The following is a 17,888-nucleotide window of genomic DNA, read 5'->3' as shown; positions in this document are numbered from 1 at the left end:
ATCCTTTCTCATAGTGACCTTGAAGCTACACTTGGCCCTTGATCACCTTAAAGAAAGAGACAGTGGTAGCAGAGCTTTTTGTCCATGGTGAAGCCTGTGGTGCTGGTGGCTCATGGTGTCTTCTCTCTGGGAAAAAAACGGCCTTGACTCCAGAGCCCCCCCCTCATCCCTCCCAGATACGTTTTCCCACTGTTCTCATCAAGGTAAGTGCCAAGGCCCGAATTTTCCAGGGAATCGTGTGGTTGTGTTTTTAATATGTTCTTGGGGCAGTTTGTGCCTCCAGTGTGGGAAAAGGACTCTAGGATCTTGCCAGAGGGACAAAAATGATGACAGAGGATTAGGAAAGGGCTCCAGACAGAATCCTTATGTAGTGGTCCATAGCCAGTTCCCTGTGGAAAAAGTTCTCGGGTATACCACAAGGGACAAAACCAGACAGACTCTACAGTTCTACCCCTGTAGAAAGAATCTATAAGGCAGGGATATGGTAAGATAACTAACTGATTGTGGCCATTGCCTTGGGACAATGCCTTGACCAAGGGTGTCTCAAAGACCCATGTTCAAGTCAGACAAGCACTGCATCCTCATCTGCACATGTGTTTAGAAGTGCAGTTTCTATGTTGCAAAGTGCTCTGAAGAAACCAGCGAGTGGGCACATATTAAGTGCTCTGTAGCCTGCAGGCTCTCATGCCATAACCAATAGCAGGGATGAAATCTCTCTGGATTGAGGCCACTCAGATCCCTGGGAGTTTGATGTCCCTACTTGCCGGGTATGGCCAAGCTAACCCAAGACTGTACACAGCTGCCCACCAGAGGAGCAGGAGGAGATAAAGCAGAAAGTCTGGATGTGAATGTGATAGAGCAACTGTGATTTGCCTAAAAAGTTATCCTTAGAATCTATTAATGTAAGGTTCACAACGAGAGGTCGTTTCTTGATGCTGACTTCTGAGCAGTCTTTGGAAGGGAGTGTAAGGTACTGACCAAGCGGGAGGCAGATCTGGTTCTGGCTGGACCTGGCTTAGGCTCTACGATGAGCACTGGGAAGGACTTGGAAGCAAGTGGTGCAGAGCATACATGAGTGACATACTCTGCTCTATACAGTTGACGCCATTCTTGATACCAGCGAGCCAAGGGGAGAAAGCCTGGGCTTGCCCACATCATTCTAGGGCAGAAACTCATTTTGTTCTTCCTGAATCAGGAAGCACTTGATTATTTATAGTGAGCTCCTTAAGATCCTGTAGAAATATTTGGATTTACAGCAGATTTAACTTTTAAAAGGCTTTTATCAAGCTTTGTTTGTGAGATGTTTAGAGATGACATCTGTATAATATGAAAAGGGGTTGAATTCTCTGTGGCTGCCAGGCTGTTTTTGACTGGAGACAGAGCTGGATGAGGGGCTGGGTCACAGGATGCTCTGCTAGCCTCTTAGTGACCACAAGTGACGAAAAGGCAGAGCCAGGCTGCAGAGGAGTCAGAGACTAAGAGACATACTAAGCAAGTCACGACAAGGTGACGGGTGTCTGATGACTCCTACAGCAAGCAGTATGTTTAACAGACCCTGAGTCCAGATGGAGTCTCTGTCAGATCAGCTGGTTTTCTGATGTGGTACTCCGGGTCTCCCAGGTAGAGCAGGGCCAGGCACGGCTTTCTCTCCTACTTATCTGCCAGGCAGTTCTGTCATGAAGTCAGAAAAACAAGGATAACTGTCTTTCCAGACATCAGAGTGAACACCAGGGAAATTAGTGCTCTGTGAACACACAGGCATCACTAGCCATGTGCTCAAATGGGGAAATAAAGATTAGGCAAAAATTCATACCAAAGTGGTTTACAAAATCAGAGTTTTTGCGACTGACTGGCCACAGGCAGCCATCTGACTTTGAAGGACTGCTACAATGGTCTTTCACAGAGATTTCCCGAGAACACTACACAAACCCTGAAATAAAAACATTCTCAGAAATGTTTTCCTTGGAGCTAAGTTTCTCATACTAGCCAAAGGGAATATTTTAAGAATCCCCCAACTGCACTAGAGATTGGGTTAGAGGAAGGACCGCAGAGTTTGAGGTCCTCTGACAGCAAGGTCCATGCCATCTCTCAAGGATCCAATACAAAAACGTATAACCTCAAGAGCTGGAGAGATGGCTCAGCAGTAAGAGCACCAGCACTTACAAAGGTCCTGAGTTCAATTCCGAGCAACCACACGGTGGCTCACAACCATCTGTAATAGGATCTGATACCCTCTTATGTTGTATCTGATGATAGCTACAGCATACTCATAAACATAAAATTAAAAAATAATTTAAAAAAGAAGGAAAAAAACAAAAAACCAAACCAAACCCCCATTCCCTCAACATTAAGGAACGCTGCAGCCGTGATAGAGAAGGAGAGGACCTGGCAGCTGTCAGTTACAGGGACAGACATCTGCTTGATGTGGCAGACACTGTGCTACACAGTGCTGGGCTAGGGGCTGCTGGCACAGCAATCAATTTCATCATGCGTGAGATGCAGCCCCCCCCCCCCAAGAATAGTGCTCTCAAACCAAATAGGGACTGCTTGCTGGGACACGGTAGTTGAAGGCTCTGAGAGAGCCCAAGTATTGGATGGGATATGAGGCCTGCTCCATGAGAAGAAATTCAAATCTGGTTCTGTAACCCAGGGCAGAAATCCACAGCTGTTAAGTCACAGGCTCTAGTGAGGAATTTGCTAACAGTGTTAAGCTGGGTGAGGTCAAATCACCTTCTAAAGACTCCTTGGACTGGTCTGCCTTGCACAGGGAAGGCAATAGCTAACACAGAAACTTGGGTGCTGGGCTTCTACAACACACTCTGCAAGACCCAGGGACCAGCACAGCAGAGAGGATGGAAAGCTTATGGGAGCTGTAGGATGGGAAGGAGTTCCATGATGATGACTTACTTTATGCACTGCTCTTATATAAAACTATGGTGACCGGCGGGTAGCAACAACGGCAGTTTGAAAGAGAATGGCCCCAGAGGATCCTGTGTTTGAATGCTTGGTGCCATTAGTGGAACTGGGTGAGAAGCAGGAGGTGTGGCCTTGTTAGAGTGGGTGTGTCTCTAGGGGCAGGCATTGAGGTTTCAAACACCCATGGCAGGCTCACGGTGTCTGTCTGTCTCTGTCTCTCTCTCTCTCTCTCTCTCTCCATCCGATATCTGGGAATCATAATATAAGCCCCCAGCTACTGGCCCAGTGCCATGCCTGTCTGCTCCCTGCCACAATGATCATGGGCTAACCTTCTAAAGGGATAAAGATGGAGCAAAGACTGAGGGTCCTTTAGTCCCTATTCCCAAGTAGGGTGTTAAAATTTCAAAGCCACGCCGTAGGCTCCTTCCTGCTCTAGATACTCATCCTGTATTCTCAGTACTCCCACAGTCTCCCTCTATCTCTTGCTGTCCTCTTGCTCCCTCTCTGTGCTCTTCCTCCTCCTTCTTCCCCTACTCTCTCTCTCCCTCTTCCCCTATTCTCCCTTCTCTTGAAGGACAGAGCCCCTAGCCATGTCCAGTTGGCTCCTCTTTCTCTCTGCTCTGGACTCTTCTGTAACTATGCCATGGAGTGGGGATGCCAGCAGTTCCTTTCCTGTGCCCCTCACCTACAAGTGTCTTTCTCTAAGCAGACATTAAGTATCCCAAGCCCTCATCTGGTCTCTCCTGGCAGCTCAACGCCCAGGAGAACAGACTGGCACAGCAGTGAGTATGGATACGTATGTTTATAGAGAAACATGTTTCCTTTTGAAACATGAAAGGAAGAGGGATTGAAGGATGAAGTGCTGAAGACATATTTAGTTAGAAACAAAACAGGGAATCCAGTTACTGAAGCTTAGTGATGAGGTGGCATTTCACAGACAGGCAGAGGCAGTGTTCAGATGTAACTAGGTAAAGCAACCATGGCCTCTGAAAACACTACCTTTTAAGACTCATTGCAACTAGGCATGGTAGTGCATGCCTGTAATCCCAGCACTCAGAGGCAGAAGCAGGCGGATCTCTGAGTTTGAGGCCAGCCTGGTTCTAGGACAGTTCTAGGACAGTCAGACCTACCTATACAGAAAAACCCTGTCTTGAAAAAAACCAAACCAAACCAAACCAAACCAAACCAAACCAAACCAAACCAAACCAAACCAAACCAAACCAGAACAGAACAGAACATAACTTTCATTCTTTTGCATGTCATAATTTTAAACAGAAATCTCATAAGCCTTTCTGCATTTTTCACTGTGTGTGCACATGTGTGCGGACACCAGAGGTTGAGCCTCACCCCTTCCTCAGGAGCCATCCACCTTGTTTTCTGAGACACCATCCCTCAATTGGGATCTATCTTTCCATCATGCTAGGCTGGCTGGTTGACAGCCCCAGTCATCTGCCTGCCTGTAGCCTGTGTGCCAGCAGACCAGGCGTTTTGGGAGGGGCCCTGGGATTTGAACCCAGGTCTTCATGTGCAGCAAGCACTTTAGCAATCTCGCCTCTTCTCAACCCCTGTTAACCTTTATGTAACAGAGACCTGTGGGTTATGACACGGGAAAGAGACTAGAGCCATCCTTAGGCGGACATCTGTAGCTTGTTTTCTTAGTATAATCCTACAGGATTAAATTAACCCAGTATTAATGTAGTGCATTCTTGGGTGAGGAGAAAGGACCATGGGCCGCGTCATCATAGCACAAGTAAGCAAGCAGCGCTGTTGCTCCCATTAGCAGAGAGCTGGTGGGCTTCCAAGTGACCCCTCGGCTCAGGATCAGAGGACAAACACGCTGACTGATAGACCACGGCAACATTTATCAATTATGAAAAGGATGCTGCATCCTTAAGGACTGCCTTAAATGCAGAGCAAATCATGTTACAGACCCATGTGTGCTTGGTGAAACATGTCCAAACAGGATTAGAGGAACATGTTTCCTCCTAAGCAAATCCATCTGTGCAAACAATCTCAGGAGTTTTCTTTTTTCTTTTTTGGGCTTCTGAGCCATCACAAGCATAGTTCACATCGCTCCTTAGTCAAACACACAGCAGCACTTGCTGGCGTGTGAGAAAATCCAGCTTGTGTTTTTAGTCCAAGTCTGTTCTGATCTCATTTTCTCCGGAGGCTGAGAGTTTATCCTAAGGGTTTCTGCCTTTCTCTAGCTCGTCCCTCTCTGAGGGACTCTCAGTGTGGCTGCAGGAAGAATAACTTCCCAAGTTCTCAGGGACACCTAAGGGCCTACAGGGTGCACTTTGGTCCACATAAACGTATGTAGGTACCACTGTTCATATCAACACTTTGGGTCAAAAGTATCTAGCGACCACCTCATTTTAAAACAAACGACAACCGCAAGGCTTACCCATTCGTAAGAAAGAATCCAGCAGCCGCGGGCAATTCCCATCAGCACGTTCAGGGTACGGGCAGACTTCCCTACCAGCACGTGGGTGGTGGTCTCGCAGACCTCGGGTGCGAATGAAAAGCCTTTCAGTGTGCTCACCACCTGGATGATGAGGGTCTGCTTCCTGTGGACCAGAGAGTCAACAGTCAGCCGCCATGCTGCATGCCCATCAGAGAAACAGAGGCTCAAAGTCTGGCTTCATTTTGGTTGCAGTGCAACATGGGGTTTGAGGAAACAAGAGCACTTCACACCTCAAGTCTAAGCGCCTACGGATGATGTCCACACAGGCACATGCTATGTAGGAATAGCTCAGGCACTGGGTGCCAGGCTCCTACCATCTGTCTGTACAGCAGATTATGTACTTCGTGCATACTTGACCAGTGTGTGCATGCTCTTCTAAAACACATATTATTTTGTGTGTGTGTGTATGTATGTACGCATGTACATGTATGCATGTGTGTCATGACATTTGTGTGGCAGGCAAAGGACAACTGTCATGGTAGTTTCCTTCTCTCTACCACAAGGGTTCGTTCCTGGGATGGAACTCAGGTCATTAGGCTTGCAGCAGAACCTTTGCTTACAAGAATCCCACTTGTCAGATGCAGTTTTTAACCATTAAAAAAAGAAAGGACTCAAATTATCTCTTTAATTTCCAAAGCTCACTAGCACCTTAACCTGTCATTTTCTTAACGGCAGGAACACTTTTTTGGTTTTCAAAATGTTCTTCTAGCATCCTTACACAGGCCTTTAGTTCTAATCTGTTGCTTCTTCCCTTCCTGTTACAGTATGCTTGCTGATATCCATGGCCCCCTGCTCCAGAATAGTTTGGAAATCCTCAGTGAATCAGGAACTATGAGCAAGGCCTCCTAGGCTGTGCTATGCTCTGTGTCACAGAGACAAGAGCCTTTCTCCTCTCACACAGTGGGCAGGCTGCTGAGCTCCAAGTTTGTGGACTGTCTCCGTGTCTTATCTCCCACGTACAGCACTTCAAGGACTCAGCCTCCCTGTGAGAAGGGCTGACCTCCATCAACGTCTAATCTTAGGGTTCTGCAGAGTGGGTCAAGATGGCCCCTCCTCAACCAACCTGGAGACTCTGTGCTTGTTAGCATCTCAGAGAGGATTAAGTTTAGAGCTTCACTTCAGAATATCTGATCTTCTCTGTTCCAAGCCTGGCAGCTACCAGCAGCTCATGGATGTGCTAATTGGGAACAACTGCTTTTTTATGGCCCTGTTAATCAGATGTGGAATCAGACTGTCCAAGGTCTCCTTAAGATACACAAGACGTGTAAGATGAGAAGGGAGCTGAGGGCTGTGCACCCAAAACAAAAATTTTTCTTTTTCAATCCTTTAATGAGAAAAATAACTGGCTATCATTTTTTTTTAAACTTACAGAATAATCAAGGACTTTATTATGCTCATATTCAGTATTTCTAGAGTAGACTAATGTGTCTGTGGCACATCACAAGTTATTAATAAAAGTAAGAGGAGTCCTCCTTTGCAATATATGATAGACAGTGTTTAAAGCACTGGCACTTTTGTTTCCATACCTTGGGCAAGAAAAAAGGCCCACCACAGAAAATGTTCTATCCTTGAATGCTTTCTCAAGGGTGTTTTCACCGAAGTGTACCAGTGTTTTGATGAGAGTCTTAAAACCTTAAGTCCTATGATTGATATGTATGTATATATAATGTGGTTTTCCCCTTTAAACACAAATTTGAAAATCCTTTGCAAGGAATATAGTACTGTATATTTTTGTTGGATGTTCTTTATTGTGCTAAGTGTTTAAGGGAGATGATAAGAGTACGCCAGCAGGCCATTAACCCTTCAACAAGATGCAGAGATAGCTGCTTTAGACCAGATGGAGAAAGCTTCCCACCACAGTGTTCCTTTAAGATCGGTAAGGAAATGTTTCACCCCGCACTGCTCAGTTTATTGAACATTCATAGGGTGAGGGGTAGACAAACAGAACCATTAGGAATTAAGCAAGCAAAATGGAAAGCAAAAAACAAAATCTCCTAATGCTACACAAAGGACCCAAAAAGCTTTTTGCTCGACTGCCCACACTTAACTACATTTTTAATTTCCAGTGATCTTCTAACCTCATAACAGTTACACTGAGTAAAAGTAACCCAGTCCAGTTCTGTGGATGGCCTAAAGGCACAAAGACCTACAGTACATACAAGAAAAGGCTAAATTTTGCAATCGATCATTATCAAAACAACAAGTACTTACTCAGATGGCATGCTTGTCATGACCAATGTTCTCGTTGGCTAGAGATTTCAAAAGAGAGGAACAAAAAACAGTCAAAATATAAGAAATATTTTTCCTACGGAAATGAACTTTAATAAGTTTTTTGAACAGTTACATCACTTAAACACAAACATTTAAGCATAAACACACAAGAACTTTATAGCGCTTGGAAAAAAAAAACAACAGGAAATCTCAAAGTGCACACTTTAAAGTTATGAAGAAGTGAGAGGACACTCTAAAGACTGGTCTGTTCTTCCTAAGTTATGGTCAACCATGTCCTCGTTTCAGACACGCTCCTGTACGGTACTATTTGTGGTCAGGAGGACCCAGCAAATGTCACACATCGTATGGATTCCTGGGCTACTACTATCTGCTTTTATGAAAATGGCATGGACTTAGTAGTGGTGGTTGCTATTGAGACAGGGTGTCAGTATATAGGGTTCAAGGGGCCATGTAGCCCAGGCTGGCTTGGCACTCACAATTCTCCTTCATCAGTACTAATGGGTACTACCAGAGCTTGCCTAACAAGATATTTTCAACATTTTTAGTTAGTGTTATGTTTAATTTGGGTGGTCGATTCCAAAACTGTGGAAGAAACGTGGAAGCTAATGTCTGGGCCTATCTGTGAGGGATTCCCTAGATGGTGAATAAGCAGACCAGAACCAACTGAGTACCAGCCCTCATCTCTTTCTGCTTCCTGAGAGCAAAAGCACTGAGTTTCCTCAAGCTCCTGACTTCCCAGCTCCAGTCCTTCAAAGTGGGGCTCAAGATAAACCTTGCTCCTCCCAGGACAAGAACAGTAACTAGTCATCTACTCGCGCACACAAAGGCACATACCCACCACTTCAGAGTGTAAGTGCTGTCCCTGCAACTGCTTTCCTAGTATCCTTTCCTGACTGCTCACGACTTATCTGTACAAGCATAGCTGGTTTTATGTGTTGATCTTATTTCTTGAAGCCTTGTTGAATTTATTCTGTTATTAATTAATTATTGGTTATTAATTATTGGTTATTTTTATTAAAAACCCAGGAAAACAACCCCTGAAAATCCGATGTACAGAAAATGTAAATGCTATGGAAATATGCTTAGATACACGAGTGCACTCCAAGTTTCTCAGAATTTTCTGCCTTTCAGACAGTGTGTATTCCGTGGGAGTGTTTGAATTTACATTATGCATTACACAAAATATGAATTTACACTATACAAAATACCCTTGTAACTGAAGTGAGGAGTCTCATTTGCTTTTTTGTTTCCTTTTTAAAAAGATTTATTTATTTTATGTATGTGAGTACACTGTAGCTGCCTTTAGACACACGGAAAAGGGCATCAGATCTCATTACAGATGGTTGTGAGCCACCATGTGGTTGCTGGGAATTAAACTCAGGACCTCTGGAAGAGCAGTTGGTGCTCTTATCCACTGAACCATCTCTCTAGCTCCTCAATTGTTTCTTGACTGGAGAAACCACACTGATGACAGGACACTCCTCGAAGGGGACACATTGAAGACTAGACACTGTACATTTGGGAAAGATGGAGACTGAAGAACACAGAGGGAAGATAAATCTAAAAGATATGCAGAGGAAGAACCCCAAGGATGCTCGTTAACAGAACCACTTTCCCATGCTTTTAGCTAACCTCCTGTAATACTTTACTGTTAACCCCTTCTGCACTTTTTTGTTGTTGTTATTGTTTTTGAGACAGGGTTTCTCTGTATAGCCCTGGCTGTCCTGGAACTCACTTTGTAGACCAGGCTGGCCTCGAACTTAGAAATCCGCCTGCCTCTGCCTTCCAAGTGCTGGGATTAAAGGCGTGCGCCACCACCGCCCAGCCCCTTCCGCACTTCTGATAACCCAGATGCAACTGTAAAAGAACATCTGTCCTGATTGGTTCTAGATTCAAGGCCTGGATGGATATGGGAGACTCCACTCATCCAACATGATTCTGGCTGACCCTACACTGGCTTTTACTGTCATCTCTGACACAGCAGGGGTGGGACAGTCCAGGGAGCCACAGGCCAGGGACAGCATTGCTCCAGGGCACAGCAGCAGGGAACAAGCTGTCTCTACCCTGTTGGATGCTGGGCACCTCCCCACTGCCCCCAACACACACACCCCATATTCCTTACCGCCTGCCCACCACAGGTTCTCTTCAGTCACAAACTCCATTGTCTAGAGTGCCACATGGGTTTACATACCAGCCACGTCAGCATATGCCTGGCGATTCCCAGGGTCCTTTTTGGGGTAGTTTCTAACCCCCAGATGGACTGTTATGCTAAAAAACTAAACCACTGCGCCAGCCAGACAGTTAAGACAGAGAAATAAAAGAGACTAAAACTGGAAAGCAAATAGTAAAACCACTTCCACCCTCAGATCGGATTCTACAAGGGTTGGTTTTTTTTTGTTTTTTTTTTTTCTGGCTTTTCAATAAAAATAACCACGAGAAGTAAATAAATTCAAGAAGGCTTCAAGAAATAAGATCAACACACAAAAACAGTTATACTTCTACAAATTAGTAGGGAACGATCAGAAAAGTATATTAAGAAAGCAGTTCCCACTGACAGCAATATAGAAAAGAACAACACAGAATAAATTCAACGGGTGGCACAATATTGTCCACTGGAAATTCAAAATGCTTTTGAAGGGCAGGGGAGACGGCTTAGAGGGTAGAGCACCTGTGAAAATGTGAGGGTTAGAGTTCAGATCTCCAGGAAACCAAGCAAATACTGGGTGGCCATCTGTAACCCCATTGGTCAGAAGCCAGAGGTACTGGCCAGAGCAAGTTGGTAGGTAGATAAGCTGAATCACTGAGCTCTAGGCACAAATGAAAGACCCTGTCTCTACATACAAGGCAGAGAGGAGTCAAGGAAGACACCTAATGTCAATCTCTGGCCTCTCCGACAACCCAATGTTAAAAAAAAGACTGGGAGATGCCCCCTTGGTTAAGAGCACTAGTTGCTTTTCCAGGAACCCAGATTCTCTGCTACTCCAGTTCCAGGGGGTCCTATGCCCTTTTTTACCTTGTAGGCCCCAGGCACACATGTGGTATGTACACAGAAATAAATGCAGGCAAAGATACATATAAAAAAAGAAGTGTATAAAAAAATCAAAGCCTCAATTTTAAACGCAAGCAAGCAGCTTGGAGAGACATGGCTCCAAAGAAAAGGAGGGGACGGCCATCAAGTAGGAATGTTAAGACATCCAAGTGACTGGGTTAACACCACTAAAGTCCCACTGAGATGACACGTGATGCCTACTCCATCAGCTGTTTAAAAACCCACACGGTATAAAACCAGCCTGAGGGGACTGTGAAGGAGCTGGAGGCTTAGTTGCCACTGGTGGCTGGTGGGAAGGTTAAGATTTAGGGAACATTTTGCGTTTGTCCTAAAAGATGCCACAGCCAGATAATGAGCAAAGATAGAGAATGACTTACAAAGAAAGCCAGCACACCCACTTATCTGGCTATACAGGTCATGGCACACAGAGAGACTTGGAGATATATCCAGGGTGACTCCTCCCATTCACCAAGCAGTCGGTCTCCTAAGAACATGACAGGTATTGGTACCTGTTACTGCTACAAGTGATTTAAAGAGATGGAGCTGCTGAAGGATGGCAGGACAGGCAGCTGTGTGACAAAGCCAACATGGTCGCAAAGTCGGCAGCTGCCAAACTCAGAGCTGGAGGTAAGATCTGAGTGTAACACGCAACAGGTGATCTTGATTGGCAGCTTGATAGGGCTTAAGAGTCACCATGGAGCCAAGCTTTGGACTAGGCTGTGAGGCACTGCCTATGTTAAGTGAACCTCGGCTGGAAGACCTAAATGCAGGCAGCTCCATGCCAGGGGATGGAGGCCAGGCTGCATAAAGAGGAAGCAAGGCACGCCAGCGTTCATAGCTCTCTGGCCCAGAGTGCAGATGCTATGCTCACAGCTGCCTCATGCTCCTGCTGCCTTGTGCACCCCGGCGTGATGGGCAGCACCCTTAGACTGGGAGCCCAGATGAACTCTTCCTTCCTGACATTGCTCTGTTCTGTGTTTTGTCATAGCAACAGGACAAGGAACAATTACATAACATGTAAGATGACTGTTTATGGGCACGAGATGTCCACCCAGTAGGGCTTCAACTGATCTATGCGACACTATAATTTAAGTCTTCAAGGTCTGATAACCTTATATATGCTGATGTTGGAGGTGATGGGACCTTTAAGACACAGGCCTGGTCTTTAGGACAGTGGGGAAAGGGGGTCCTCTGTGTGTGTGGTATGAGTGTGTGTGTTCTAGAAGAGTTCTCCTCCCCCACAAAAGAGTTCTGCTTCCCTGCCACAAAATTATGAGCAGTTTTGCTCTGCTGCAATCTCTTACCATGATGCATCATCACCAGAGGACAAAGCAACATGGCCAGCTGATGACCCAAGCTTCATAAGACAGCAAGCTCAGGTAGTCTGTAACAGTTAACTGAAGCTGACTGGCACACTCCTCCAGTGGGGAAACTACTAGCAAACCCATTTCAACATGCGTGACAATCTAAAAATCATCTTAAAAGGCAGGCTGAGGCCCACAGAGTGTGAGAGGTGCACAGACAAAGACAGGGTGGCCACCAGAAGAAAGCCATGAACTCTATTGTGGCCAATGGACTTGGTTTCTCAGACTGAAAGGAAAGAGTTTGGTAAAACATGGGTATACTATGGCCATTGGTCACGAGTCCAGGGTATGTGGCTTGCACGCACACACACACACACACACACACACACACACACACACACACACACACACACACTTCCAGTGTGCAGAGAAACAGGACATGCTCTTCTCTAAGTCACGCGTGTTCTCCTGGCATCAGGTCGGCTTTATGGGACTAAGGGGAGTGGAAGGTTGAATTAAGCAGGTGACTTACAGCCCAGGGCCTAGGGGTGGCATTAATTCTATCTCTATCTCCTCCCTCCCTCTCCCTTCCCGCTCTGTTTATTCTCCTTTGAATAGGAGATAAGGGCTTTCTGATTCCTTCACAAATGAATATGCCGAATATTCATTTTATATCAGTGCAAGAGTCATTCCTGTACCTTAAAAAGTAATTGTTTCAGTTTTAAGGGTCTCCTGAAATGCCCAGCAGACCTACTCTGCTCAGGGCAAAGCCTGTGAACCCCACAGCAGAGCAGTGCACCCCAGACCAAGACACATCTTTCATTGGCTTTTTAGGCTAAGTCTCTAAAACTTTGCTAAGAATTTTTCTCATTTTCTATTTTGTTCTCTACTAGCCTTTGATGAGAAAGCAATGTGCGGGAGTCTGGCTGTTTGGTCTGGTCATTTGATGCCCTATATAAACGGGACCTAGTTTCTTCTGAGGAAGAGGAGAGGAACTAGCTTGTTAATAAATTAGCTGTTAAGTCATAGAAAATTAGGTCTAAGGATGCCTCAGTACCTGTAGTCTTTACACTATAAACTATAATTTAGTGTCTAAACACAGCAAAAGCTTTAGTGATAATATTGTATTAAACAGTCCCAGCTGGGCCCAGCGGCAGGTTCCAGTCATTGGCAGGCAGGCAGGCGGGCAGATGATCAGGCCTTTTTAAGATGAGGGAAATGCCAAACTAGACCCATCAGGCTGGTGATGTCTCTTCTGACTTCTGGCCCCAGATGTTGCCTGCTGAGTCCTGGATCAGGTTTCTGAACCTGGCTGCCCAACTTAGAAACTGCAATTTGATTAAGTTTGGTTCAGTTTATCTATCGGTTTGAACCACTGTGTGATCATATGAGAGCACCTTCTAGGCCACTGTACCTGCTAAGCTTTGCTCCTGAGGCACAGGGTAGTCCTTCCTTGGTTTCAAGATCCACAGGCTTGTACTTTGAGTTTATTTGAGCAATGTTTGGACTGGACAAGGTCCAGGCCTGGATTACAGCCCATGATTATCTAAGCGGGATCCATTAGAGGCCTTAGAAGTTCAGCCACTTAGAGAAAAGGCCTGGGTCACATGGTGGGCAGTGGTTTGAAAGGGGACCAGCAGGCTCATCCTAATCCACAGGCTGGAAGGCCGCTGACTTGGAACTATGACGCTGGAAAGACAGGTGAACTCTCCCCCTGAACAGGTGGCCAGAGCCACACTGCAAAGAGCTCATCTAAGCAGAATTGCTCACTTTATGGGGTGTTTTACAGAGAGACCTTAAATGCCTCAAAATCAGTGGGATGCCTTTCTGGGAGGCATAAACAAAACTATTTCTTTAAAGAGGGGTGTGTGTGTGTGTGTGTGTGTGTGTGTATGTGCGTACGCACACGAACACTCAGGATGTTGGATCCCTGACGCTGAAGTTACATTATGAGCTGCCTGAAGGACTGTCCTCTGGTGGGCAGCAAGTCCTGTTCATTCCTGAGCCACCTCTCTTCCCCACATAAAAATCTTGTACTTGATAATAAAAATATCTTTCACTTTATATAACATGTATGTATTTTGCCTGCATGCATGGCTGTGTCCCTTATGTGTACATCTTGTACCCTTAGAGGGGACAGGTAAGGGTGTCAGTCAGATCTTCTGGAACTATAGTTTGAGATGGTTATGAGTCACCATGTGGGTGAGGGGAATAGAACCTGGAGCCTCTGGAGGAGCAGCCAGTGCTCTTTACTTCTGAGCCATCTCTTCAGCCCTAACAGAAACCGTTTTGTAGACTATAACCTCCAGCTGCATCTCCTTTTGCCCTTACCCATCCTCTGTGTCCTTACAACTTCTTCCTTCAGTTAAGTGATGGGAAGAAAAGCTGAGGACCAAAACTGGGCCCCCAATTAGTGGGTGTTTCTAGAACCTTTCCCAGGCTTTGGCCAAAGTCTTCAGCATCACAGAGAGACTGTGTCTTGGAAAGGTGGGTCCAAGGCTTTATCCGCAACATGGTGAACTCAGTATTTTAGCTGAAAAACCACAGGAGTTTGAAAGCTACCATCCTGCCTCAATCTCTGCCCATCAATATTTAAAAGAAAATAAACAAGGTCACGATTTGTAGATGGTATTAGCTCCGTAAGAACAAAGAATGGTTGAATTGATGGACGCCGTGCCTTGTAAGTCAATCACCATGGTGACAGCAGAGCCAGTCTGAGCTCAGAGTTTCCTCAAGCCAAGCTGGGAGGCTGACCAAGCCCTTGCATGGCCCTGCCTCCTCCAGTGTTTCCTTTCCTCCGGCCACAGTGCTCTGAGCTTCAACAACCCCACACCTGTTTGAGTTTCGTATCACGTGTGACACTTGTGTACTGGCCCTTCAACAAACACACATGCTCTTTCCCTGCTATCTACCCACTGCCAGCTTCTCTCAGGAAGGAGGCTCACTCATGGGAAGCTCTGAGGGCAGGAGAAGCCCCCTGACCTTTGTAGGTCATCAGCAAGCTCTGTGGGGGAGCAGCAGAAACTTCTCTAGGTGACGTGGCTGGAGACTCATAGGACAACTCATCAGAGTCAATTACACACAATGACGAAGTACAAGAAAACAGCTGAACACGGCTCTCCAGGAGGGCTTTGCAGTGCCCGTTTCACAAATGACAGGCCACCTGACCTTTCTTTGTATGGATGTCTTAACTGAGAGCCACTTGAATGAATTATTCCCAGGTGCTACAAAGTTAATAATATTTAAAGTGTTCATACGTATTTTCACAGTATAACTCCACAAGAATTTGAGTCGTGCCCATATAACTTTGTCTGTGTATGAGATTTCAAGAACAGACATAGAAGCTGAGTGAGTTTTGGTGCTTGATTCTCTCCAATGACAATAATCCGATGCTGCCAAATGAGAGCCACGGTGCAAGGTAACAGTCATAATGCAAAGATCTAATTATAATCAGAAAACTTTGCTCAGTGTTATGAGAAAGGACCAGGAGGACACATCTAATATTATAGATGGCTATAATACCTGTTCTGATCTTATAGGGAGCCGATTCTCTATGACAAAGCTAAACTTTACCAGAGTCGTGTACCACCATAAAAATAACAATGATAATTAAGTCTCCCCTCCACCCCCCACACCTTTCGTGTTCTGACAAGACTCCCTGCTCTCAGAGTCAAAAATAATACACCTCTGCATCTTCTTTGGTGACCTAGAAGCCCACTGCCATGTGCCCTCATAATACCTGTGAGATAAACTAATAGGCTGCTCTCTAAAACCCTGGCTCCTTCTATCCCTTTCCTACAGTTTTCATGAGGGGATCCTCCCATTACACCAGTCTGAACAGAGTGATGGATGGTGGCTTTGTCTCTCCTGGGGTAGGTACAGGGACCTGGCCTTGCTGCCACATCTAGGAAAGGGAACACAGGAGTCCTGTGTGCATCCCTGGAGACATAGGGATGTGCCAAAGAATCCAGGGACTGACCCTGTGAGTGATGGTGTCTCAGTAGGAACCTGATTTCAATTCTATTGAGTCTGGTGCCAGCTTCTGTTGGTTTCATGCTCTGACCGTGTGGTGCTCTCTCTAAATGGATGGATGTTTACAGAGATCTTGTCTCCACTGTGAAAATAACAGAGAGTCTGGATTGAGAGATCTTTCGGCTTGTCTGCTTTGAGTTTGAAGCAAATAAAAATTTCATGCTACTAAGAAGTAGATATGCAGTTTTGTACTACCATAATCATGCCTGATCCATGACAGAGATTTTGGAATCAAAACTCTAACTCTGTTTTTTTTTTTTTTTTTTTTTTTTTTGCATGTGTGCATGCCACTGTCCTACATAAGGGAAATATTTAAAACTACATATTGCCTTGGAATCTATTCTTACAGTTTGGTTGTTTTGTTTTAAATAAAGAAACAGGGCTCTACTGCCACCCCCCCCCCCATCCCTGTTTCTAGTTCTATAATCTCACCTAGGATCTGAGTTTGGGCTCAAGACGTCTGTCTTACACAGCCTCCTTGTGGTGACTACCCTGCTAAGATGCATCCTGATGTGTCTTTCTTTCCTACACTGACTGTCTGACCCTGGTTCAACACCCCCTCTAGATGACAGTGTAACCTCAAGAAACCTGTATCTGCTCTATCTTTCTCTAATAGAAGTCCCTAGGGAAACATCTGGGAAGTGAAGGCTTTGATCATGGATCAAGCCCACCTCCACCACACACACCTGACTCTTCTAACCTGCCATACATAATCTGGGATGGAGGAAGTCCTAGTTTCTCTGTATTTAATCTTTAAGTAAGTTATTCTTTATTGTAGCACACTGAATTTTGTCCTTCAATTTGAAGACTCATGGCTACTGCAAGCTGGGATACTCTTGGGATGTCAAGGTTAACTCAAAGGCAGTTTCTAGTGCCAGAGTGGTAGCATAAACTCAGAGTGCATTGAAGAGCACAGTCTTATTTGCTTGTATAAACAGCTGTCCTAGGTCAGACACTAGGTGCCATGCTTTCAAGATCAAAGGAGCACCTGTGAGAGGCACGCCATAGCCACACAGGCATCCAGGCCTCCACCATCTCTTCTGCTGGGCAGCAATGAGAACATTCTGGTTGAAGCCCAGTTCACCTGGGATTCTCAAGCAGCCATTATCCTCCACTGTATGATGGCTCTCATGAAGAAATGCCACCAAATGAGGCCATACGTCACAGATTGGAGATACAGGGGAAACTACAAATTCCCTAGACCCTTGCCCTAAGAAGTTAAGTTAGTGAATGCTATAAAATGCTTTCAACAGTGTGTGTGTGTGTGTGTGTGTGTGTGTGTGTGTGTGTGTGTGAGAGAGAGAGAGAGAGAGAGAGAGAGAGAGAGAGAGAAGCACTTCTACTAAATTCAAACATTTAAATAATTCAGGTTCACATACTTAGGTAAATTTTTGGGAAAATACTTTATTTTGGGGGGAGATAGCTAACTTTCCTGTCTATTACTAGCAAACATTTTATTTCATTCTCCTTATATGTGTTCTTCCTTAAGCTACCTAGATTAATGGGTCTAATATGTGGACATTATATCTATTTAGTATTTCTTAGTAACTATGGTACTGTTTTAACCAGGTATTCAAAATTTCCTGACAACTTCTGGGGTTTTGCTTTTCCCAAATCAAACTAAAAATATTTTGCCCCTAAAGCTGTGCCATTTCCTGGCAATGTCTATTTTGTATGTTCTACTTTGTAGGAATACAGGACCTGGAAATAGCTGTGTCCACACGATGTGATTGTATTGGTGACAGAACACAGCAAACTGTCAAAAAGAGATGGTTTGCCTCCCTGGGTGTCTGTGTCATGGAGTGGATCAACGAGCAGATGTGTGGGGCTGACTCTAGACCAGCAACTCACCCTCTTTGGAATTCTTGCTCCAATTTTATGCTTGACAGAC

The 17,888-nt window shown here is 45.2% G+C and overlaps 1 protein-coding gene across 16 annotated transcripts in view; it reads right to left on the bottom strand.

Moving 5' to 3' along the window:
* The window catches only part of Mcph1 (microcephaly, primary autosomal recessive 1), a 212,974-nt gene that overhangs the window by 131,515 nt on the left and 63,571 nt on the right, over positions 1-17,888 (bottom strand). For all 16 annotated transcript variants that reach the window (XM_011242056.3, XM_011242057.3, XM_011242058.3 and 13 more), the window contains 2 exons: positions 7,592-7,629; positions 5,321-5,483 (listed from right to left, as the gene is read on the bottom strand). In XM_011242056.3, coding sequence (XP_011240358.1) covers positions 5,321-5,483; positions 7,592-7,629 — 201 coding nt within the window. The remainder of the gene's footprint in view (positions 1-5,320; positions 5,484-7,591; positions 7,630-17,888) is intronic.

The sequence above is a fragment of the Mus musculus genome, chromosome 8, assembly GCF_000001635.26.
Source record: "Mus musculus strain C57BL/6J chromosome 8, GRCm38.p6 C57BL/6J".
Taxonomy (NCBI): Eukaryota; Metazoa; Chordata; class Mammalia; order Rodentia; family Muridae; genus Mus; species Mus musculus.
The sequence above is the reverse complement of the archived record's forward strand: the minus strand, read 5'-3'. Positions and strand labels throughout refer to the sequence as shown.